The sequence below is a fragment of the Hemitrygon akajei genome, chromosome 23 (genome assembly GCF_048418815.1).
Source record: "Hemitrygon akajei chromosome 23, sHemAka1.3, whole genome shotgun sequence".
In the NCBI taxonomy this organism is placed as follows: Eukaryota; Metazoa; Chordata; class Chondrichthyes; order Myliobatiformes; family Dasyatidae; genus Hemitrygon; species Hemitrygon akajei.
This window is the reverse complement of record NC_133146.1, coordinates 49576363-49596823: the sequence shown is the minus strand read 5'-3', so window position 1 is coordinate 49596823 and position 20461 is coordinate 49576363. Positions and strand designations below refer to the sequence as shown.

At 38.8% G+C, this 20461-nt stretch overlaps 1 protein-coding gene and 1 long non-coding RNA gene across 7 annotated transcripts in view; one reads left to right on the top strand and one right to left on the bottom strand.

The window, feature by feature from the left end:
- c23h10orf90 (chromosome 23 C10orf90 homolog) overlaps positions 1-20461 on the bottom strand; it is a 198192-nt gene that overhangs the window by 1725 nt on the left and 176006 nt on the right. For 2 of the 4 annotated variants that reach the window (XM_073027582.1, XM_073027584.1), the window contains exons 8-10: positions 18564-18627; positions 12165-12264; positions 9713-12071 (exon numbers count right to left, since the gene is read on the bottom strand). In XM_073027582.1, coding sequence (XP_072883683.1) covers positions 12039-12071; positions 12165-12264; positions 18564-18627 — 197 coding nt within the window. In that variant the 3' untranslated portion in view covers positions 9713-12038. Of the gene's footprint in view, positions 1-9712; positions 12072-12164; positions 12265-12295; positions 13419-18563; positions 18628-20461 lie in introns of those variants that run through there. The other 2 variants (XM_073027585.1, XM_073027586.1) reach the window with 2 other exon arrangements.
- The window catches only part of LOC140715421 (uncharacterized), a 123964-nt gene that overhangs the window by 4727 nt on the left and 98776 nt on the right, over positions 1-20461 (top strand). The gene's annotated exons all lie outside the window — the stretch shown is intronic.

Genomic DNA, 20461 nt, shown 5'->3' with positions numbered 1-20461 from the left:
ATGATCTTTATTTATTGTTTATTTATTTATTATTATTATTATTATTATTATTATTTATTTCTTTTTGTGTTGGAACAGTTTGTTTTTGCACATTGGTTGAACGCCCAAGTTGGCACAGTCTTCCATTGATTCTATTACGGTTATCATTTTATTATGGTTTTTGTCAAAACACTGGTCTAAATCCTTTCAGCTGGGCTCAGTTTTAAGCAAAAGGCTGCACCTCTGTTCCCTACTCTACTCCCTATACACTCACGATTTCATGGCAACATTCTGCTCTGACTCCATTAATGAGTTTTCAGATAATATCACCGTAGTCGGCCAGGTCTCAAAAAACCTTAAATCAAAGTACAGGAAGGAGATCGAGAGTTTAGTAGCATGGTGCCAGGACAACAAACTTCCCACCAGTGTCAGAAAAACAAAAGAGATTATGATAAACTTCAGAAATGGGGAGGTGCATATGCTCCTGTCTTCAGTGATGATGGTGAGGTTCAAGTGCCTGAGAGGGTCAAGTTAATAGGAGTGAATCAGAAGCAGGCCTTTTGCAGCAGCAGTTCAATACAATACATGAGAAATATGGAAAAAAACAGAATTACAGTAAGTATATAGGTATATTAAATAGTTAAGTTTTATATATTACATTGTTAAAATAAGTAGTACAAAAACAGAAATAAGTTTTTTTTTAAAAACTAGTGAGGATCACTAATAGCCTGTTCTGGTCCAACCATGTACAGTAGATGCCGCAGCCAAGAAAGTTTACCAATGCCTCCCTTTCCGCAGGTGGGTAAAAAAGTTTGGTATGTCCCCATCAACAGCTGGCCCAGGAGTGAGCTTGGATCACTCTGGGAGCCATAGGGAGAAGTCAAGGCCCAGGCAGAGGAGATTCAATTTTGATGCTTGTACAGCTGACCCGGGTGCAAGGTTAGATTGCTCTGGATGCCAAGCTGATTTGAAGAGCTTAAGAGTGGTTTCAGGCTGGGTGACGAAATCCAGGCCCGGAGCGAGTCATTGGGCAACGTGTGGCCTAGGCCCAGGGCATTTCACAGTAGTGGTGCCTGGGTCTTGGTGCAAAGTGCAATGTGCTGTTTATACAATTGAAATGGCTGCCCAGATCAGAGGCGAGAGCCAATTTCGCTTGCTCACCGCAATGTCCAATCTTCTCTCCAGGGCACCGGAGCTTTTTGCTGTTCCGTTGTTGGATCAATTTAAAAGCTGGCCCAGATAGGCTGAAAAGGCAGGCTGTCAGTCAGAATGAGAGCCAAGTTGGCTCGTTCTCCGTGATGGTCGTCTCCCTGATGCTGAGGTTATGAAGACTGCTCAGCTGCTGTACTCCATGCCCACTAATATGATGAACTGAGAAGCAAGGCTTTGGGCCTACTCCGGGCTGCTCCAGGATTCGAATCTGATGACTCATTTTTAGTTTGGAATGCTGTTGTTTGCTTCAATTATTAGTGCATCAAGTGTTGGTCTTTTATTTCTAATTTTTTTCCCCCTTAAATTGTGTTCTTTTGGGTTTCTTGCTTTGTGGCTACCTGTGAGCAAGCAAATCTCAAGGTTGAACAATTAAGTCTCCGACAATAAATTTACTTGAATCAGCACTTGCCAATTTTTATTGATGCACCATAAAAACATCTTATCTGGATGCATAACAACTTGGTATGGCAACTGCTCTGTCCGTGACTGCAAAAAACTGCAGAGAGTTGTGGACACAGGTCGGTACATCAGCTGGTCTCTATACTTCTCACTGCTTCAATAAAGCAGCCAGCATCATCAAGGACACCATCCACCCCAAATAACTTCTTCTCCTCTTTCCAGGTGAAGATGTAAAAGCCTGGAAGCATATACCACCAGGCTCAATGATAGATTCTACACCGATGAGACTATTGAATGGTTTCCTAATGTGATAAGATGAACTCTTAACCCCACAATCTTCCTCATTATGATTCTACATCTCAATATCTGCTTAAGCCGCATTTTCTCTGTGGTAGTTACACTTTATTCTGCATTCTGTTATTGTTTTACCTTGTACTACTTCAATGTACTGTGTAATGATGAAACACTATGTGCTACGTGAGCAGTATACAAGACAAACTTCTCACTGTATTTCAGTACAAGTGACAATAATAACCCAATTCCAAACTAATTCCAATTCCCTGGCCTCCTCAGAACATTGGGTCAACGCTGGTCGCAAATGATCTCATGAAACATATTCTCTCTCACAGCAGTTCATTGAAAAAAAGAATCAATAAAATCAAATGTGTCATTCTCTTCATTTTTTCCTCTTATCTACTTCCATGGAACTAGTCTTCAGTGGTTTTGCTTCCCTTACTCAATTAACAAAACTGTTTCCATTTGAAAAAGCTGTTGTTTTCTATATTGTTCTTCTGAAGGTTTTCTTGAATTTCAGTTCATGAAATATATACCTGTTCATATCCTCTTTGGCATTTGCCTAAGATGTATCTTTGCTGCCTTCTCATTCTATATGCTATAACTTTAAACACTACATCCGTGCTTACAAATTGTTCCATTTTTGTATTCCCTTTGTACATACGTTCTAAGTATGTTTATTTCAGGTACCATCACTATTCTCCCAAAGTGATGTTATTCCTTCATACATTCATCCCTTTGCAAATTACATTTCAATCCAGACACTCCTGTTCAGTCCCAAAGATGTGTTTTGATGTCACGGTTGGAATTGTTCTGATGAGATATTGAACTTTGGGTCTTTCTGCTCACAGACATCATAGATCTTAGACAGCTATTTCAAAGAGCAGTGGAGTTACCTCCATTGTTCTAGTCAGAAGGAACCTCTTAACCAACACATTAAAACATAAATTATCTGAACAGTATTACATCTTCATCGGTGAGAGATTGTTGTACACAATTTCTTATCATGTTTCCTGCATAACATCTTAGTGCTTAGTGCTTTGACGTTTCCTTGATTTATGAATGATATTTTGTAAGTGTATGCCTTTATTCTTATATTTCAAAGACATGAAACAAGATCAGCATGTTGGTGACTAAATGCAAACATATTCTGATTCACAATGACCAAGAGAGTTCCTTTCTTTTGTGAGGCAGCTGACACAAAGTCAGAGGATTTTGCAGTCAGAAATGAACTAACAACATACTCCACTCAATTACACATAATACCTTGTGAAACTTTTCCAACAGGAGCTTGTGGAAAATGACAATCAAATGGTTCAGCTAAAACTAATACCATCAAACTGACCAAACCCTATATTTTTGGAAACAATCTTGCTTTAAAATTATCATCAGTGCACAACAGACAGTCTGTAAAATAAACTCATACATCTGAATAAAAATTTGTGTAAAAAACCATTACGATGAACTGCACCTAGCATCATGCATTAAAGTAAGACCTGAATATTTCTCCTTCTTCTTGTAAAGCTTAATGGCAGCTGGCAGACCAACATAAGGTGCATTACCATCACTTACTAAGTTGGAGTGTGGAGCAAAGAAACAGGAAGTATACCCACTAAATCCTTCCCCCAAACAGTCAGAATTCTGGCATGGAATCATTGTCACCTACCTGCCTTTTCCCATAACCCTTAATTCCCCTGAATTATGCATTCACCTCCCAGTTTTGCTAAGACATTACTACATTTATATCTTTTATGCCGTTAATGTTAAGTAATTGCTTGGCAAGAAAGTCTGCCACCTCATTTCCTTCAAGCCAAATGAAATGTATACAGAAGCCTAGACTGTGCAGCCTCAACAGATGTTGTCCGATCTCAAGATGAATGCCTTGCCCACAATATGAAGTACACAATCTGTTTTTATACATGTCAAGACCGAGAGTGAATCAGAGTACATAAGTATGTCATAATGGTGCACTTCTTCGACCCATTCCAAAGCAAAAATGATAGCAACTGTCTCAGACAGATATTGCCTGAGGTACTACCTGTGCCACTGGTACATAATCATTCTTCATCTTGATCTTTTCTTGAAAGCTTACATCAACCACAGCTAAAGGGAAAAACCAAGGAGGACTGACAGAAAGGGGTACTTTAGTACCATATTCCGCATGAAACAACACAAGATTTTGTGCCCATTCATTTCCCATCCCCTCCCCTAAACTGAAGACTTTACGAATGCAGTGCTCTCAACACTACTAAGATTGCCAATATTGAATGACCAACTTTAAGTCGTCTTACATTAACTTAGTAAAGAATTGCTAACTGTAACTTGCGCAGATGTACTTCTTTGGTCTTCTGCCTGCTCTGGATCTTTTCACTTCTAAACTGCGCCCACACCTCAGTGAGCTCCGCGCCTGCCATGATGCAGAGCACTTCTTCCGCTCTCTCTGCCTCCATACCTACTTTGGCAAGGGCTCTCCGACCCGTGCTGATGACCCCTTCTCCCTTCTTCAACTCTCCTCTTCCTGGACACCCTGCTCTGGATCTTTTCATTGCTAACTGCCGAGTCACCAACCATCTTGCCTTTACCACTCCTCTCTCCAAGTTCAACCTCACTCCTTCCGAACGCACTACTCTCCACTCTCTCCGCACATATTCTAACCTCATCATCAAACCCACAGATAAGGAGGTGATACTGTAGTAGTCTGGAGGACTGACCTCTACCTTGCGGAGGCCAGGCAACAACTTTCAGACTCTTCCTCTTACTTACCCCTCGAGCAGAATCCCATGAAGGAGCACCATCACTGACCTTATTAATTCTGGGGTTCTTCTATCCACTGTCATCAACCTCATAGTTCCCTTACCCCACACTTCCTATTTCTACCTCCTGCCCAAGACCCACAAACCCGACCGTTCAGGTAGACCCATTGTTTCAGCTTGTTCCTGTCCCACTGAACTCATACCTGCTAACCTCAACTCTGTTTTATCCCCCCACCAGTTCAGTCCCTTCCCACCTACATCCGTGACACCTCACATGCTCTGGATCTTTAGAATGACTTAAAGTTCCCTGGCCCTAATCAACACGTTTTCACCATGGATGTCCAGTCTCTGTACACCTCCATTCCCCATCAGGAGGGCCTTAAAGCTCTCCGCTTCATTCCAGACAACAGACTCAACCTGTTCCCCCTACACCACCATGCTCCTCTGTCTGGGGGAACTTCTCAATAATTTCTCCTTCGGCACTTCCACTTCCTTGAAAACAAAGGATCCCAGCTATGCCTGCCGTTTTGTCGGCTGTGTGGAACGGTCTGTGTTCCAAGCCTACACCAGTATCACTTCCTAACTTTTCCTGTGCTACATCAACAACTGCATTGGCGCTGCCTCTTGCACCCACGCTGAGCTCATTGACTTCATCAATGTTGCCTCCAACTTTCAACCTGCCCTCAAGCTTACCTGATCTATTTCCGACACCACCTTCCCCGTTGTTGATCTCTCTGGCTCTATCTCTGGAGAGAGGTTATCTACTGGTATCTTTTATAAATCCGCTGATTCACACAGCTGCCTGGACTATACCTCTTCCCACCCTGTCACTGGTAAAAATGCCAACCCCTTCTCTCAGTTCCTCCGTCTCCGCAGCATCTGCTCTCAGGATGAGGCTGTTCATTCCAGAACTCTTAAGAAGTCCTCCTTCAAAGAAAGGGGCTTTCCTTCTTCCATCATCAACACAGCCTTCACCCACATCATTTCCATTTCACACATGTCTACCCTCACCTCATCCCCCTACCACCCCAGCAGTGAAAGGGTTCTTCTTGCCCTCACATACCACCCCATCACTTTCTGCTTTCCACAGGAATTGCTCCCTGTGAGGCTCCCTTGTCCATTCGCCTCTCTCCACTGATCTCTCTCCTGGCACTTACCCTTGCAAGCGGAACAAGTGCCACGCCTGTCCCTACACCTCCTTGCTCGCCACCATTCAGGGCCCTAAACAGTCATTCCAGGTGAGGCAACAGTTCACCTGTGAGTCAGTTGGGGTCATCTTCTGTATATGGTGGTCCCAGTGTTGCCTCCTGTATATCGGTGAGACCCAACGTAGATTGGCAGACCACTTCACTGAGTGCCTACGCTCTCTTCACCAGAAAAAGTGGGATCTCCTGGTGGCCACCCATTTTAATTCTATTTCCTATTCCCATTCTGACATGTCAGTCCACGGCATCCTCTACTGCCACGATGAGGCCACACTCAGGTTGGAGGAGCAACACCTTATATTCTGTCTAAGTAGCCTCAACTAGATGGCACGAACATTGATTTCTCAAAATTCTGGTAATTGCCCCCCCCCCTCCCTTCACCATTCCCATTTCCTTCTCTCACCTTATCTCCTTATCTGCTCATCACCTCCCTCTGGTGGTCCTTATCCTTCCCTTTCTTCCATGGTCTTCTACCATCTCTTATTCGATATTCCCCTTCTCCAGCCCTTTATCTCTTTCACCAATCAACTTCCCAGCTCTTTACTTCACCCCTCCCCCTCCCAGTTTCACCTACCATCTACCCCCTTGTATGTCTTCCTCCCCTTCCCCCACCTTCTTACCCTGTTTTTCCTGTCCTGATGAAGGGTCTCGGCCTAAAACATCAGCAGTTTACTCTTTTCCATAGATGCTGCCTGGCCTGCTGAGTTCCTCCAGCATTTTGTGTGTGATACTTAGATGTAAAGTATGTCATCCACTTCTACCAGTAATGCCAAAATTGGGAATGATTTAAAAGCACCACAACATAATGGTTGAGCTTGAACTTCATCTAGGGGCTTTAAGACTGCTGGTGAGGCTGACCCATAAACAGCACATCCATAATCAAAGACAGATCTGATTAAAGCAATTCCATGACCTCCTACTCGCACCGCAATCACACCCAACTAAGTTCCTGAGCACATTAAGGGCTTTTTTTACACTTCTCTAGAAATTTATTCACATGCACTTTCTATATTAGACGTGTCCATCCACATTCCTTAAAACTTTACCATTGATTCTTGTTTAAGACTTTAACCATGTAACTTGAGAACAATTGTGGGTGTAATCCTCCTTTTAGAAAAAACGAATAACTTGAGTTTTTGCAACAGAAAATTTAAACCCCTATCAACATCCCCATTCCACTACTTCATTAATAGCTGCCTACATTTTCCTAACTGTACAATTTATATTATTGCTTCTCTTCTGCGTGTTTCTTAAAGACATTTGCTTAATTTAGCACATTTGCAAACACTCATCAGTGTAACAGCCCCAAATGAATATCCACACTTAAAGGCATAGTCCCCTATGTAGCCAGACCATAGCAATACTCAGTAGATGGTGGCAGCGGGTATGAAAGAAGCTGAGCTGGAATAGTAGAGTCCTCTGCTCTACTGAGAATACATTAAGGCACCAGTGTAAGACACTTTGGAAAGTTTTGTATAAAACACTTCTATCAAGAAGCGGCCTACATAACCTCTGCCCAGAGTGAGAACCACAAATGGCCCCTTTCCCACCTGTTCAACCTTCTGAGTTCAGTGCCTGAACTCAATGGAGAAGATTGTATTTTCAACTAGAAATGTTACAAGGATGAATATCTTGGCGGAGAATATCACCATCACAGTCTTCTACCTATTTGATTCACTACACTTGGTACTGAGAAATAATTGAGATGACTAAATATATCACATGCAATGGGACCATGTTGGCTATAGTACTTAAGTCTCACACTCCGGAAGTAGCTGAGCATGCAGTCCAGCAAGTCCAGTACAGTCTTGGCATTGGCACCTACCGACATGGAGAATTACTCATGAATGAACTTTCACACATAAAGGACTATCACAAACACACACACAATAAATCCCTGTTAAGGTGGTGGGAAGATGGGGTGAAGGTGGATGTTTGAGAAATGGTTGAGATGCGGATAAGGGCAGCATCAATGATAGAGGAAGGGAAATTCCATTTTTTGAAGAAAGCGGACATCTCTGATGTTCTGGAAAGTACAGCCTCATCCTGGGGAGCAGATGCCACAGTGCAAATATAAAGCAGGTATACATAACTCCACTTCCTCTTCTCTTTACCTACCACCCATGAGCCTCTGCAATCAGTACATTTTTCTCTAAAACTTCCACCATCTTCAATGTGATCCTACATCAAATGCATCTTCACCTCGCCACCCATTCTCTGTTTTCCATAGGTATTGCTTTCTCTATGATTCCTCTGTCTCTTTCTGCCCCCTCCCTGCTGATCTCCCTGCTGGCACTCATGTCAATTCATCTCCTCCTTCAAGCCACCTGTCAACTTACTAATCAGCCCACCAATACTTTTGTCCAAATAATCAGAAACAGAACTGAATCCTGCAGAACATCACTGGTCACAGACGTGCATTCAGCATAACATCCCTGTACCACTACCCTCTGGCCTCTGCCAATTTTGAATCTAGGGAATCAAGTTTCTATGGATCCTGTGTGCCTTAATCTTCTGGATAAGTCTGCCATGAGGGGCATTGCCAAAAACTTTACTAAAGTCCTTGTGCACAACATCCACTGCCCTATCATCACTTTTGTCATTTCCTCAAAAAAAACACAATCAAGTAAGATACAACCTTTATCACACAAAGCCATAGTGATTATTTAGATAATTATGAGGTGTTCTATTTTGGTAAGACAAATCAGGGCAGGAATTCCACAGTACATTGTAGGGCCCTCAGAAGTTGTTGAACAGAGGAACCAGGGATGCAAATCCATAGTTCGTTAAAAGTAGCAAAACAGGTAGATACATTGATGAAAGTAATTGGCATGCTTGTCTTTATCAGTCAATTTACTGAGTATAGGAGTTTGAACATCCTGTTTCAGCTAGTGAAGATGTTGGTAAGACCACACTAGAAGTACAGGGTGCAGTTCTGGTCTCCCTCTTTCGGAAAGATGACTTTAAACTGAAGAGGTGCAACCAAGAGTGTGACTGGGACTAGAGGGTTGGATTATAATAGAGGCTGGATAGGAGACAGAGTGATGACCTTATCAGGATTTATAAATCATAAGGGGCATAGATAAGGTGAATAGACAAAGTATTTTCCCCAGGGGAATGGAAGTCCAGAACTAGAAGGCTAGCTTAACGTGAGAGAGACAAGTTTTAAAAGAAATCTGAGTGACATCTATTTCACCCAGAGGGTGGCTAATGCATGGATTAAGCTGCCAGAGGAAGTTAAGAGACAAGTACAATTATTGCATTTAAAAGGCAACATTGGCTATTCTCCAGTCCTCTGGGGCTTCACCTATGGCTAAAGAGGATGCAAAGATCTGCATCAAGATCCCAGCAATCTTCTCTCTTTCTCTCTCAATTATCCCCTCAGACCCTATCATCCACATTAATGTTCCTCAAAAGATCCAGCTGGTTCTCCTTCTTGATATCAACATTCCCTAGAATATCAACATAACTCAGCATGACCTCACAATTCTCCACGCCCACTCCTCAGTAAATATCAATGAGTGTCTTTCCCACTTCCTCTGGCTCCAGGTGTGAACTCCCTCTTTGTCCTTCTGTGGTCCTATTCTCTCCCTAGCTATCCTCTGGTTTTTAATTTATTTATAAAACGCCTTGGGATTCTGCTTAACACTACTCACAATGATATTATTTCTTCACTGCCTGTGCAAGGAGAGTCATGTAAATGAGTATGTGTTTAAATAGCAGTAAGAAGCAAGTATATGGTTTCATAATGGAGAAAGGATAGTATTCTCATATTTTAATTCTAGTGTCTCCTGTTAACAGCACAATGTTTCTTCAGTAAGGATGAGAATTGTAAAAGACTATTAGCCAAGAAACAAGGTATATTCCATTTTGTACAAGTACATTTATTATCAAAGTATGTATGTTGCAGACAACCCTGAAATTTGCCTTGTCCACAGACAGCCACGAAACAAAGAACTATGGAACCGACGCGTTCAAAGAGAAACACCAACACATCCCCCCTCACATGCAAGAAAGATCAAGCAAACCGCAACAAAAACACAAAATCAAAAGGCATATTCCAGTTCAGCTCAGTGTTCGTTTTCTGCAGGCTGCCCCGATTCAAAGTCGCCCAAAAGTAGAAACGAAAGAAAAGAATGACCGGAACTAGAACACATCATAAAGCCTAATCTATAATAATTCATAATTACAAATGTGATGGATTATAATAATATTTTATTCATTGAAACAATGGAAGAGTTTCATGTCCAGCCATCTTGCCAAATTCAGTTCAACCTTCATTTTATTTTATAGTATAATTCTTTTTAAATCATCTTTCATCTGAAAAAATAATATGCTGTTACAAATGTTGCCTTAGGTAAAGGAAAACAAATACAATCTATTCAAATAGTGGATCTAAAGACAAGAAACAAATGAAGGTTGGAAGTTAATCCTTATTCATAAAATGTAATATTTAGCCTTGATAATAAGCTACCTTTGAATTCAATAAATTCAAAGGAATAACTAAATTGGTGATTAATTTTGATTAGCTGTGCAATGTTAAACCACGTTCAAGTACTGTAAGTACTTAAAATTGCACATCATGACTACTAAATGTGAACTTGCCTTGTGATTTGTAGTTTGCGCTACTGAATATCATTTAATATATATACAATTATTATATCATTTAAAATATATACAAGTATTAATAAGTATTGCACCAGGTAAACATAAAATAAGTAAAAATTGCAGCACCGCTTTAGCACATTAACTTAAGTATGCTGTACAAGATTTCAACATACCGTAGTTTGAATTTTTTAAGCAAAGGTGCATGTATTTTTTCAAAACGTAAGCAGTATAGCAGATTCAAAAAAAATTACCCTTGCCTAGATTATTGCTTATTGGGTCACATGTTATTTTTGGAAAGGTTTGTAGCTATACCTTGCATCATTCCTTCTATTTTACAATGGTTTTTTTTTGCTTGATGCTTCTAAGCTTTAAAAGATTCATATAAATCACCACAGCTGGAGTGTATTAGGACAGAAGGGTAATTTCTACTATATCCTCTCACTGTGTCTCCATGTCCATCTGTTTTCATGATTGTTCAAGATGCCATTAGATACCTCTAAGCTGTAATGGTCATTGTTTTCTTCAATGTTCTAATTCACTACAAAAGTGAAGCCAGTCCTGACAGACAAATACAGATTTCACTAAGTGTAGGAGTGAAGACTCTTCCATATCAATTACTTATGTTTGAGATTTTGGATCAGAATGAGAGATTTTTGGGTATTTTCCTAAAGCTAACTAACATGAAAGAGAACCTAAATCTGTTACTGTATGAGGAGAGTACAATAATCTAGCTTGTGCCTTGGTTTACAATTAAACAGGAGTTAGCACCAGGGATTCAATATAAATGTAAAGCTTCTACTATGGTACTTAAACTAAATATATACTGATAATACCCAAAAAAAATGCTAGAGGAACTCAGCAGGTCAGGCAGCATCTATGGAAATGGATAAAAAATTGATATTTTTGCCTGAGACCCTTCTTCAGGACTAATAATGTATACTGAGCATACTTGCTTTCGTATTAATATATTGAGAAAATTGTTATTAACTTATTTCTTTGTGGATTTAGTTAGGTATTTTTAGACTTACTTTTAAATATTTTTGTTTGTGTGCAGTTTTTCACGATTCTATTTTATTTATTCATTTGACTGTGAATGCCTACAAGAAAATGAACCACGGGGTCGTATATGGTGATATGCATATACTTTGATAATAAATTTATCTTGAACTTTGAACTTTGATTTGTAGGTTAGAGAGAACATTCCAGAACTTATCGATCTGGCTCTGAGAAAAAAACAAGAAATATGTTTGTGTTGTCTTTAACAAGATTGAGCTTGAACTTCATTGCAATGGATAAATAATAAAAACCCTGAACTAGTAGACATGCATTATTTCTAATAAAGATATAGTTATGCCTAGTGCACCAATGGGCTTTTATGCAACAACATAATAAAGAACAAACATTTCTCTGAAGTCTGAAACTCCAGACAAACTCACAAAAAAGTAAATTAGACACTAAGGTTTTAAAATTTGAAAGGGTGGAGTTTCATATATTAACATTTTATTAAGTGTGGTAGCTTCAATTATATCAATTCTCTGGCAGCTTTAGTATAAGATCTTCCTATCTTCCTGATGCTTTATGAAAATAGTCATTGTTTCTGCAGGATTTGGTCAAGCAGTTTCTGGAAAGAATGAGAATAAATTAATACCACTGAAAATATAAACATCACTAATACTTAAATGAATAATGAGTTATTCTCTCGTGGTTGCAATACCTTTTTGAAAACCATAGCTCGCAATCGATTTGTTTGGGAAGCAACTTTCTTCTTCTCTTCCTCCTTTTTCTTCTTCACCTCTGGCAGCTTGTTATAAATTCTGACACACAGTTTTGAAATGAAAGCAGACATTAGAAATCATCAACCTCTGTGCATCATATATTGTGTAAAAAAAGTATATTAGTTGTACAGGCAGATGTTATATGTCAGTGGGAAATGACAGCAAGAAAATAGACTGAGAATCAGGGCTTCATTTTAGTATGATGCAGTTCTGTTTCATTTGATTGAAAGAGTAGCTCAATAAACCTCAAGTTTATTGAAAGTCATGATTATAATTGAATATTTTCTCCACTATGCCATTATCATAATTCATTCGACTATTTATTTTTTTCTATAGCATGCTTATATTTTCTTCTGTAGCTCATTTGACTTGCTGCCCTTCTGAGATGCCCCGAACTCATTTCTGCTCTGTATGTGCATCTCGTCGATAAACGCCTCACCACACATTCTCACTCTCATTCTAAGCTGAGAAGAAAAAATACTTTGATGTACAGTATATGATGTTTTGCTGCCCTACACACCAGCAGCATAACAGGCAGCATCTAACCACTACTGTATATGGTGTTGGCCTTAGATTCAAGTCTTCTCATTGCTTGAATTGAATTCACTTTGTTACTTACATCCTTCATATACACGAGGAGTAAAAATCTTTACATCTCTGTCTAAATGTGCAATTTATAGTAATTTATAATAAATATAATGTACAACAGGACAGTCAATATAACATAGAAATACAGTTACATCAGTATGAATTAAGCAGACTGATGGCCTGGTGGAAGAAGCTGTCCCGGAGCCTATTGGTCTTGGCTTTTATGCTGCGGTACCGTTTCCCAGATGGTAGCAGCTGGAACAGTTTGTGGTTGGGGTGACTTAGGTCCCCATTGATCCTTCAGGCCTTTTTTACACACCTGGCTTTGTAAATGCCCTGAATAGCTGGGCTGTCCGCACCACTCTCTGCAGAGTCCTACAATTGAGGGAAGTACAGTACCCATACTAGGCAGTGATGCAGCCAGTCAGGATGCTCTCAATAGTGCCCCTATAGAAAGTTCTTGGGATTTGGGGGCCCATACCAAATTTCTTCAACCATTTGATGCTTTTGTCAAATTGCTTGTTTTTAGATTATTGATACGGTGTTTGTATCTTCCCCTTGGACTTATTTGCCCAGTCTGTCTTCCCATTAGTTGTATTAATACTCTGTAGAGAAATACTGTAATTAATATACTATAACATTATGTGGTTAAAACTCTTTTTTTATGTATTCACATGATAACATTTTAACAATGAGTTCATATGTAGATTTAAACTTTGCATAGTATTTTTAAAAAAATGACTGCACAGTTGCTCCAAACATAACAGCAGCAGCTCAGTGTGAGGTTAGAAATATATGAGACTCGCTGGACCATGCATAGCTGAGGGGAGTGGAGTGCTTTATATTAAATTGTTCCAGACTAGCTCCAGAGTGATCTTCGCCAACCATATAAAATGGGGTGATCGTGATTCCCACTCAGGCCAATGTGACAGGCACAGAAGATAGGCGTGCAAGCTTCTGAGTAATCCAGTTAGCAAGCTTATCAAAATATTTTGGTGTATGTCCTAATGCCATGGATGAAGCCACCCTTTACTTAAAAGCTCTTTAATAGATCGGCAGATTGATAATTAAAATAGAGCATGCACAAGAGGGAAAGCATTTTTATTAGGGAAATAAGAATCGATTCCAAGTCATGGATGATGAAGCTGTTTTTATGTCCTTAGGTTCAATGACTTTACAAATAAATGCATATTTAGCAAATAACTTAAAACTAAATTGCCCTTACTTTTATCTTCCTTCTTAAATTCCTCAGTATTATCATACTAGAGGACTTGTCATGGGCCCAGCGTTTAAGTCCAATACATAAAAACACGGCAGCGTGTCTCTTTCCTTAGAAGTTTGCAAATATTTGGCATGACATCTAAAGGTTTGGAAAACTTCTGTAGATGTGTGGTGGAGTGTATATTGACTGACTGCATCACACCAATGCCCTTGAACAGAAAGTCCTACAAAAGTAGTGGACACGGCCAAGTCCATCACAGGTAAAGCCATCTCAACCTTCAGGACATCAACACAGAGCATTGTTGCAGGATAACAGCTTTGAACATCAGGGACCTGTGGTGAACTACATATACCTGTCTGGACGCGCCCCCCCTGCTGACTGCTCCTGTGGCTCCTCCCACGGACCCCGGTATAAAGGCGATTGGGGACTCCGCCCTGGTCTCAGTCTCCAGGATGCAGTGTGGTGGTCAATTGCTGCTTGTTCTTTCTTCCAGCCAATAAAAGCCGATATCTCGCCTCACGTCTCAGAGTTATTGATGGTGCATCAGGACCCCATGCCCAGGTTATGCTGTCTACTCGCTGCTGCCATCAGGAAAAAGGTACAGGAGCCTCAGGGCTCACACCACCAGGTTCAAGAACAGTTATTACCCCTCAACCATAAGGCTCTTGAATCAGAGGGGATAACCTCACTCTACTTCACTTCCCCATCATTGAAATGTTCCCACAACCTAAGGATTCAATTTCAATGACTTCATCTCATGTTCTTGATATTGATTGCTTATTTATTTATTGTTATTACTTTTTTCTATCTTTTTTGTCTTTTGCGCACTGGTTGTCTGCCCTGTTGGTGTGTTTATTTCATTGATTCTATTATAGTTATTAGATTTATTATGCCTTCAAGAAAATGAATCTCAAGTCTGTATATGGTGACATATAGGTACTTTGACAATAAATTTACTTTGAACTTTGAACATTGAACTTCAACTAGAAATGTAAACCATTCATGTCAGTTGGTTTCCATCTGATGTAGAAAATAATACAAATTTTGGTGTGATTTACAAGGTAATATTTTCAAAAAAATGTTTATGTAAGCTATCAAATGATAACCAGAACCAAATTATAATCCATTATAAACTTTGTCCCTTTTACCATCCATAACATCTATAGCTTCAGTTTGATTTATTATTTTCTATTACAATTAAGCATATAAGCAATTAAGCATGAGGGAAATTTGTAGTCAAGTTTTGGACTGTTTTACTAGCCCTATATAATAAAAATATTATTATTATTGCAGTCCATGAAACAAAATGTGATTCTTTAGCAAAATCAACAGCTAGATTATTAAACTCCTGGTATTGAATCTGTTGGAGGAGAATGAGGATTGGACTAAAATTCACTCTTGTGGAACTTATGTGGGGGAAAAAATTAAGAAACACAAAATTGATTTTGTTTTAATCTCATGTTTCTTGACACCTGTGCAATTGGCATGGCTTTGTGTTAAAGAAAATTGTGATATACACCATTTTCCTCTATATAGTATTGGTTTTCTTAGAGGAAGATTTAATGCAGGTGAAGTAATTCGAAAAAGTTTCCTAGTTGAATTCTGAGAATAGGGTAGGTGATCCAAGGAGGACAATTTAGGAAGGCTAAGTTTGTATATTCTGATAGAGAGTGAGAAGGAATGATTGAAACATATAATATCCTGAGTAGAAAAGACAGGGTGACTCTACAGTAGATGTTTCCTGTTGTGGAAGCGTATCTAAAACTAGGGGATCTCTGGTTAAAAGCAAAGCATCTGAGATAGCAAATTCCTTCTGTCATGAGACTTTTGTACCTTCTTCCTCCAAAGCCTGTGGAAGCAAAGACCTTGTATATTCTTAAGGCAGTGTTGGATAAATACTTGAAATGTGAAATGTTACCACTGGTAGACAAGAAGGTGGAGTTGTGGTCACAATCAGATCAGCCATCGGATTAAACAATGGAGCAGGTTTGAGGAGCCAAATACTTGCACTTAATTCATAAGTTCCTAAAGCCTTCACCTTCAAAACTATAATCCTTAATCTTTTCAAGCATTTCTTATGTATAATGCTTAATACATCACAAGATGAAAATACTGGTAACTGTTTCTGCAGTCGGTGTGGAAGAAATGTATTTATTCTCTTCACCGAGATGAGATTTTCTCATGGAGCTTCTCTGAGCCTTTCATAACTGATTTTCACTCCTCAGATATCTGCTCAAAAGCACCACTGTTTAATAGCATCCTTGGCATGTGAAACCAGGTCATAAAATAGTGAAGCTCTGTCACCAATTTGAATGAGAAATCCTAATATCTATCTACAGAGAGTTTAAAAAGCATTATAAATTACATTTAAATCACATATGGAAAACAACTTTCTCTGCAGTTCTCCAATTTCACATAATTGCCTAAAGTTTTAAGTGCAGCACTTCATGACTTAACAAATTTAAGGAATATATTAGAGGAGGAGTTTCAACTATTTGTCTTAGTTTCCTTTCATTGTTGACACTGATGTAGTATTGTATGATGTCATGCAACTTAAAATGTTATACTGAAGAGTATATATTTCACTACCTGAATATTAATTGCTGAAGAGTGCCAAGGCCGTGAAAAAGCAGGGCCTCAATGCTGCCTTCATAATTATCTCTATCACTCACATCAAATATATAAATGATGTACTTCAGAATAGAAAACAAACAAAGCAACACTGATACAATGGCATACTGCTCTATCATAACAACTGAGACCAGATAGCTTTGGCTGAACAAATTATCACTCCCGCTATGATTGGTTCTGCCACCATTAATCTTCTCTGAGCAATTGAAATCACTGGAAACTAAACAGAAAGACAGACCAGCCACTTCTCTGACATTCTCGAGGATGAGTTCCAACACACACTAAGCTCTACTTATTCAAGCTCCTAGTGCATCTTTGACTATAAAAAAGCACAATTCCAGTTGATAGGATTTTGCTAAGAGGATTATATATTTCCATTCTTGAAGACATCAGTGCTGCCCAGGGATTCTCTCAAAGGAGAGGGAACTGAGGTCAGAACTGGAGCATTCTCTTCTGTTGAAAAAGAGGTGGAAGGATTTAAAGCAGGGGTTCCCAACCTGGCTATTGTGTATTTAATACTTAAGTAATATTTGAGTAATCTTGTGTGTGTATATATATATATATATATATATATACACATACATATATACACACACACACACACACACACACACACACACACACACATATATATTATATATATATAAGCATTCTTGTGTGTTTAAATACGGCTTACATGCATAAGTATGTGAATTACATATGTCCTCACACTACTACAAGATATGTGCACGCCTTGCTTAAAGTAAACTCGAAGATAGGCCTGAATTCACAGATTCCTTCGAATTAGTTTAATATTTTGAAGTTACAAAACACATCACTGGAGTCCACGACCTTCGGTTAATAGTAGGGGGTCCATGGCATAAAAAAGGTTGAGAACCCTGATTTTAAGGTGACTCTGGTTCTTACTCCTCTCATAATGTGAGTATGTCCTCATTAAGAATAAAATTAATCTGTTAGCCCAATACTGAATCCAGTTCAGAAAACAACAAGGTTAGAAAGCCAAGCAGAAATATTCTTATTGTTGAAACCTACTTAGCCACTGTTGTAAAAGTACCAACTGCCCTGCCAGGGACAGGTGAGTCACACCTGCGCTGTATTAGGTTAGTGAACAGTCAGGTCATAAAAATACCGACATTTTCAGGTTAGTTTCCAGACATACATATTTTTCATATTCAGACTAACGGTTACAGTATAAAAGCTTTTCATTCTTTCCATCTACTCTTCCAAGCCTTTTGTCATATTTTGCCAATATATATTGCAGACAGAAAGCAAGCAAATAATATTTTGTTTCAAATAAACAAAATGGATAAAAAATATAACATTTGAGAAAATATGGACACGTTTATAAAGTATACATCCTTAAAAATTTGTAAATTAGTTTCCAGCAAAGTTACAATTGTGTATGATTTGTAAGTAGTTTCTAGTCATTCAATAAAAATTTCAAGATATAAACTGTATCAAAGGCAGATTAGATTAGTGTACATGCAGTAGATATGATTAAGGACATGACCCACTGTAAGTCAATTATTTATTTTTAATTTTCTTAGCTAAAGCAAAGACAAATTTATATGAATGTTATTACTTTACTAAGTTCTGTTCAAAAAGTTTGCAGATTTGACATCTCGGAACGTAAGTCAGTACTCAAAAGCCATGCTATTTCTGGCAACTGTTGCAAACCCTGGGCTTCAGTCACTAAAATGAATGAATCCACAATAAGAAATGTTCAAATACTGTATATTGTTGAGTTGCCAGCCCTCTAACTCACACTTCTGTGAGCAAAGCACTTTGCCAGAAATAGAACTGCTGACATTGTAAAGCTGAATGAAAGTTTTTAAATAAATTGCACTCAGGGTGTCTTTACAGATTAGAAAATGTTCTAAGAATAATTTCAAATTACCTTTTGGATCTCATCTGCATTTCTTTCTCTGGAATCATCCTCTCCTTTGGTTTGTATAGATTATCTAAAAATGGAGAGATGTGCACTTAATAAAATGCCATGTTTAATCAGATTGTGTACAATTGTACAATTTCAACTTGAAATTTTGTCCAGTGAAAGGTCCTTGTCACTCCACAACAACTTCTGTTTATGCAGTCCAAAGGTTTCAAGATATAATGACTGCAAGGAGTCTTTTAAAGTTGGAAGGGAAAAAATCAAGGCTTTGGGCTTCAGCAAGGGAATTTAAGGGAACGTGATTGATATATTATCGATTGCCATCAACAATGAAGCAAAGCTTGGAGCATGATAGACGGAAGATAAAAGGTAGAGTGTAGCTGGATATAATAGAGCTATGGGACTGGAAAAAAGCTGTATAAGTGGAATTAGATAAGCTAATAAAGCAATTTCTGAAGAAGATAAATATTTTGGATTATATCTTTACTGGAAAATGTTGCTTTGTGCAATAGCTTACTGAATAAGCATAGATTGTTCCACTGATACTGTAGTGAGATACATCGTAGCTTACGCTTGATAAATTGCAAGAGGAACCACTGGAGAGAAATAGAATTGGGGAATGGGGTTGCATAGCGACAATGAAGGCCTCATAGGCAGAATATTAAATATTACATGTAGTTAACTATGATTCCAAGCTTCTGACTAAGATTAAGGGTAGGTAGGTAATCTGTCACTGTGGAAAAAAACAAATAGAATTAAAAATGTTGGATCGATGAAAGATCTCCCATTGATTTATATTACAGTTAAATCAATAGCAATCACAGAAACATTTGTATAAATTGTTTATGACTGTATAAAGACAATCAGTTTGTAAAAGAACATAAATATGCCATACTAAAATGGTGACTACAAATAAAGTAATTAAAAAGGATCTAAGTCATAAATCAAACAGCAATCAATGCTCTGAAAAGAGTTTTGGCAAAGATGCAGCAATTTTGAAGTGAATGAATTGACCAGTGAAGCAGTAAATTTTTTTGAAATAACCAATTTTGCAAAGGTGCTATCCTCTCACCAGTTTTGGGACTGGGACCAACATCTCAGGCTATAACTCTATCAGCACTAATCAATTATAAACTTCAGCCTTCCTGTGATTGCACATCAGTGCCCGAGAACTTATTGAACACTAAATCTTAAATGTATTCTCTTTAGTAATATGCTTGATCTAAAGGCTGTAAACAGCAAAAACTTCCTTTTTACTATCTTACAACTGAGAATTCTTCAACATCTGCAAAGGTGAATTAAAACTATTGCTGTGCGGCAGATCAGAAACATTTTCCTTGTGAGCCCACTGCTGGGAAATCCTGTAGTACTAAAAGCCCACAAAACCAGAAGCTACTAAATTTACCTTATGTAATGCAAGCTTCTTATCATCATTTATTCATTACATGCCTTGCATGACATAGGTAACTATGGTATTGATCATGATTGTTCTTGGCAAATTTTTCTATAGAAGTGGTCTGCTTTCTTCTGGGCAGTGACTTTACAAGACGGGTGACCCCAGTCATTATCAATACTCTTCAGAGTTTGTCTGCCTGGCATCAGTGTTCACATAATCAGACTCTTACCACCTTGGAGAAATTCAGGCAAGGCAAGTGGGGCATAATTTACTGGGGAATTATGCTGCTGGGGGTTAAGGGTAGGTAGGGGTTAGCAGTCAGGAAGGGTATGGTGTTTATGTTGGCAGCGGCTGGTGGATGGCACAATAGGCAATTATGTGTAATTGTCACTTCATGAGGTAGAGATGAATATTTGGGATGAAGTGCTTGGAGATATTCCTGGTCGTATGGGACAGCAGATCAGTGGGTAGGGTAAAAGCTGGGCAAAAGTTGCAAGCTTTGCATGTA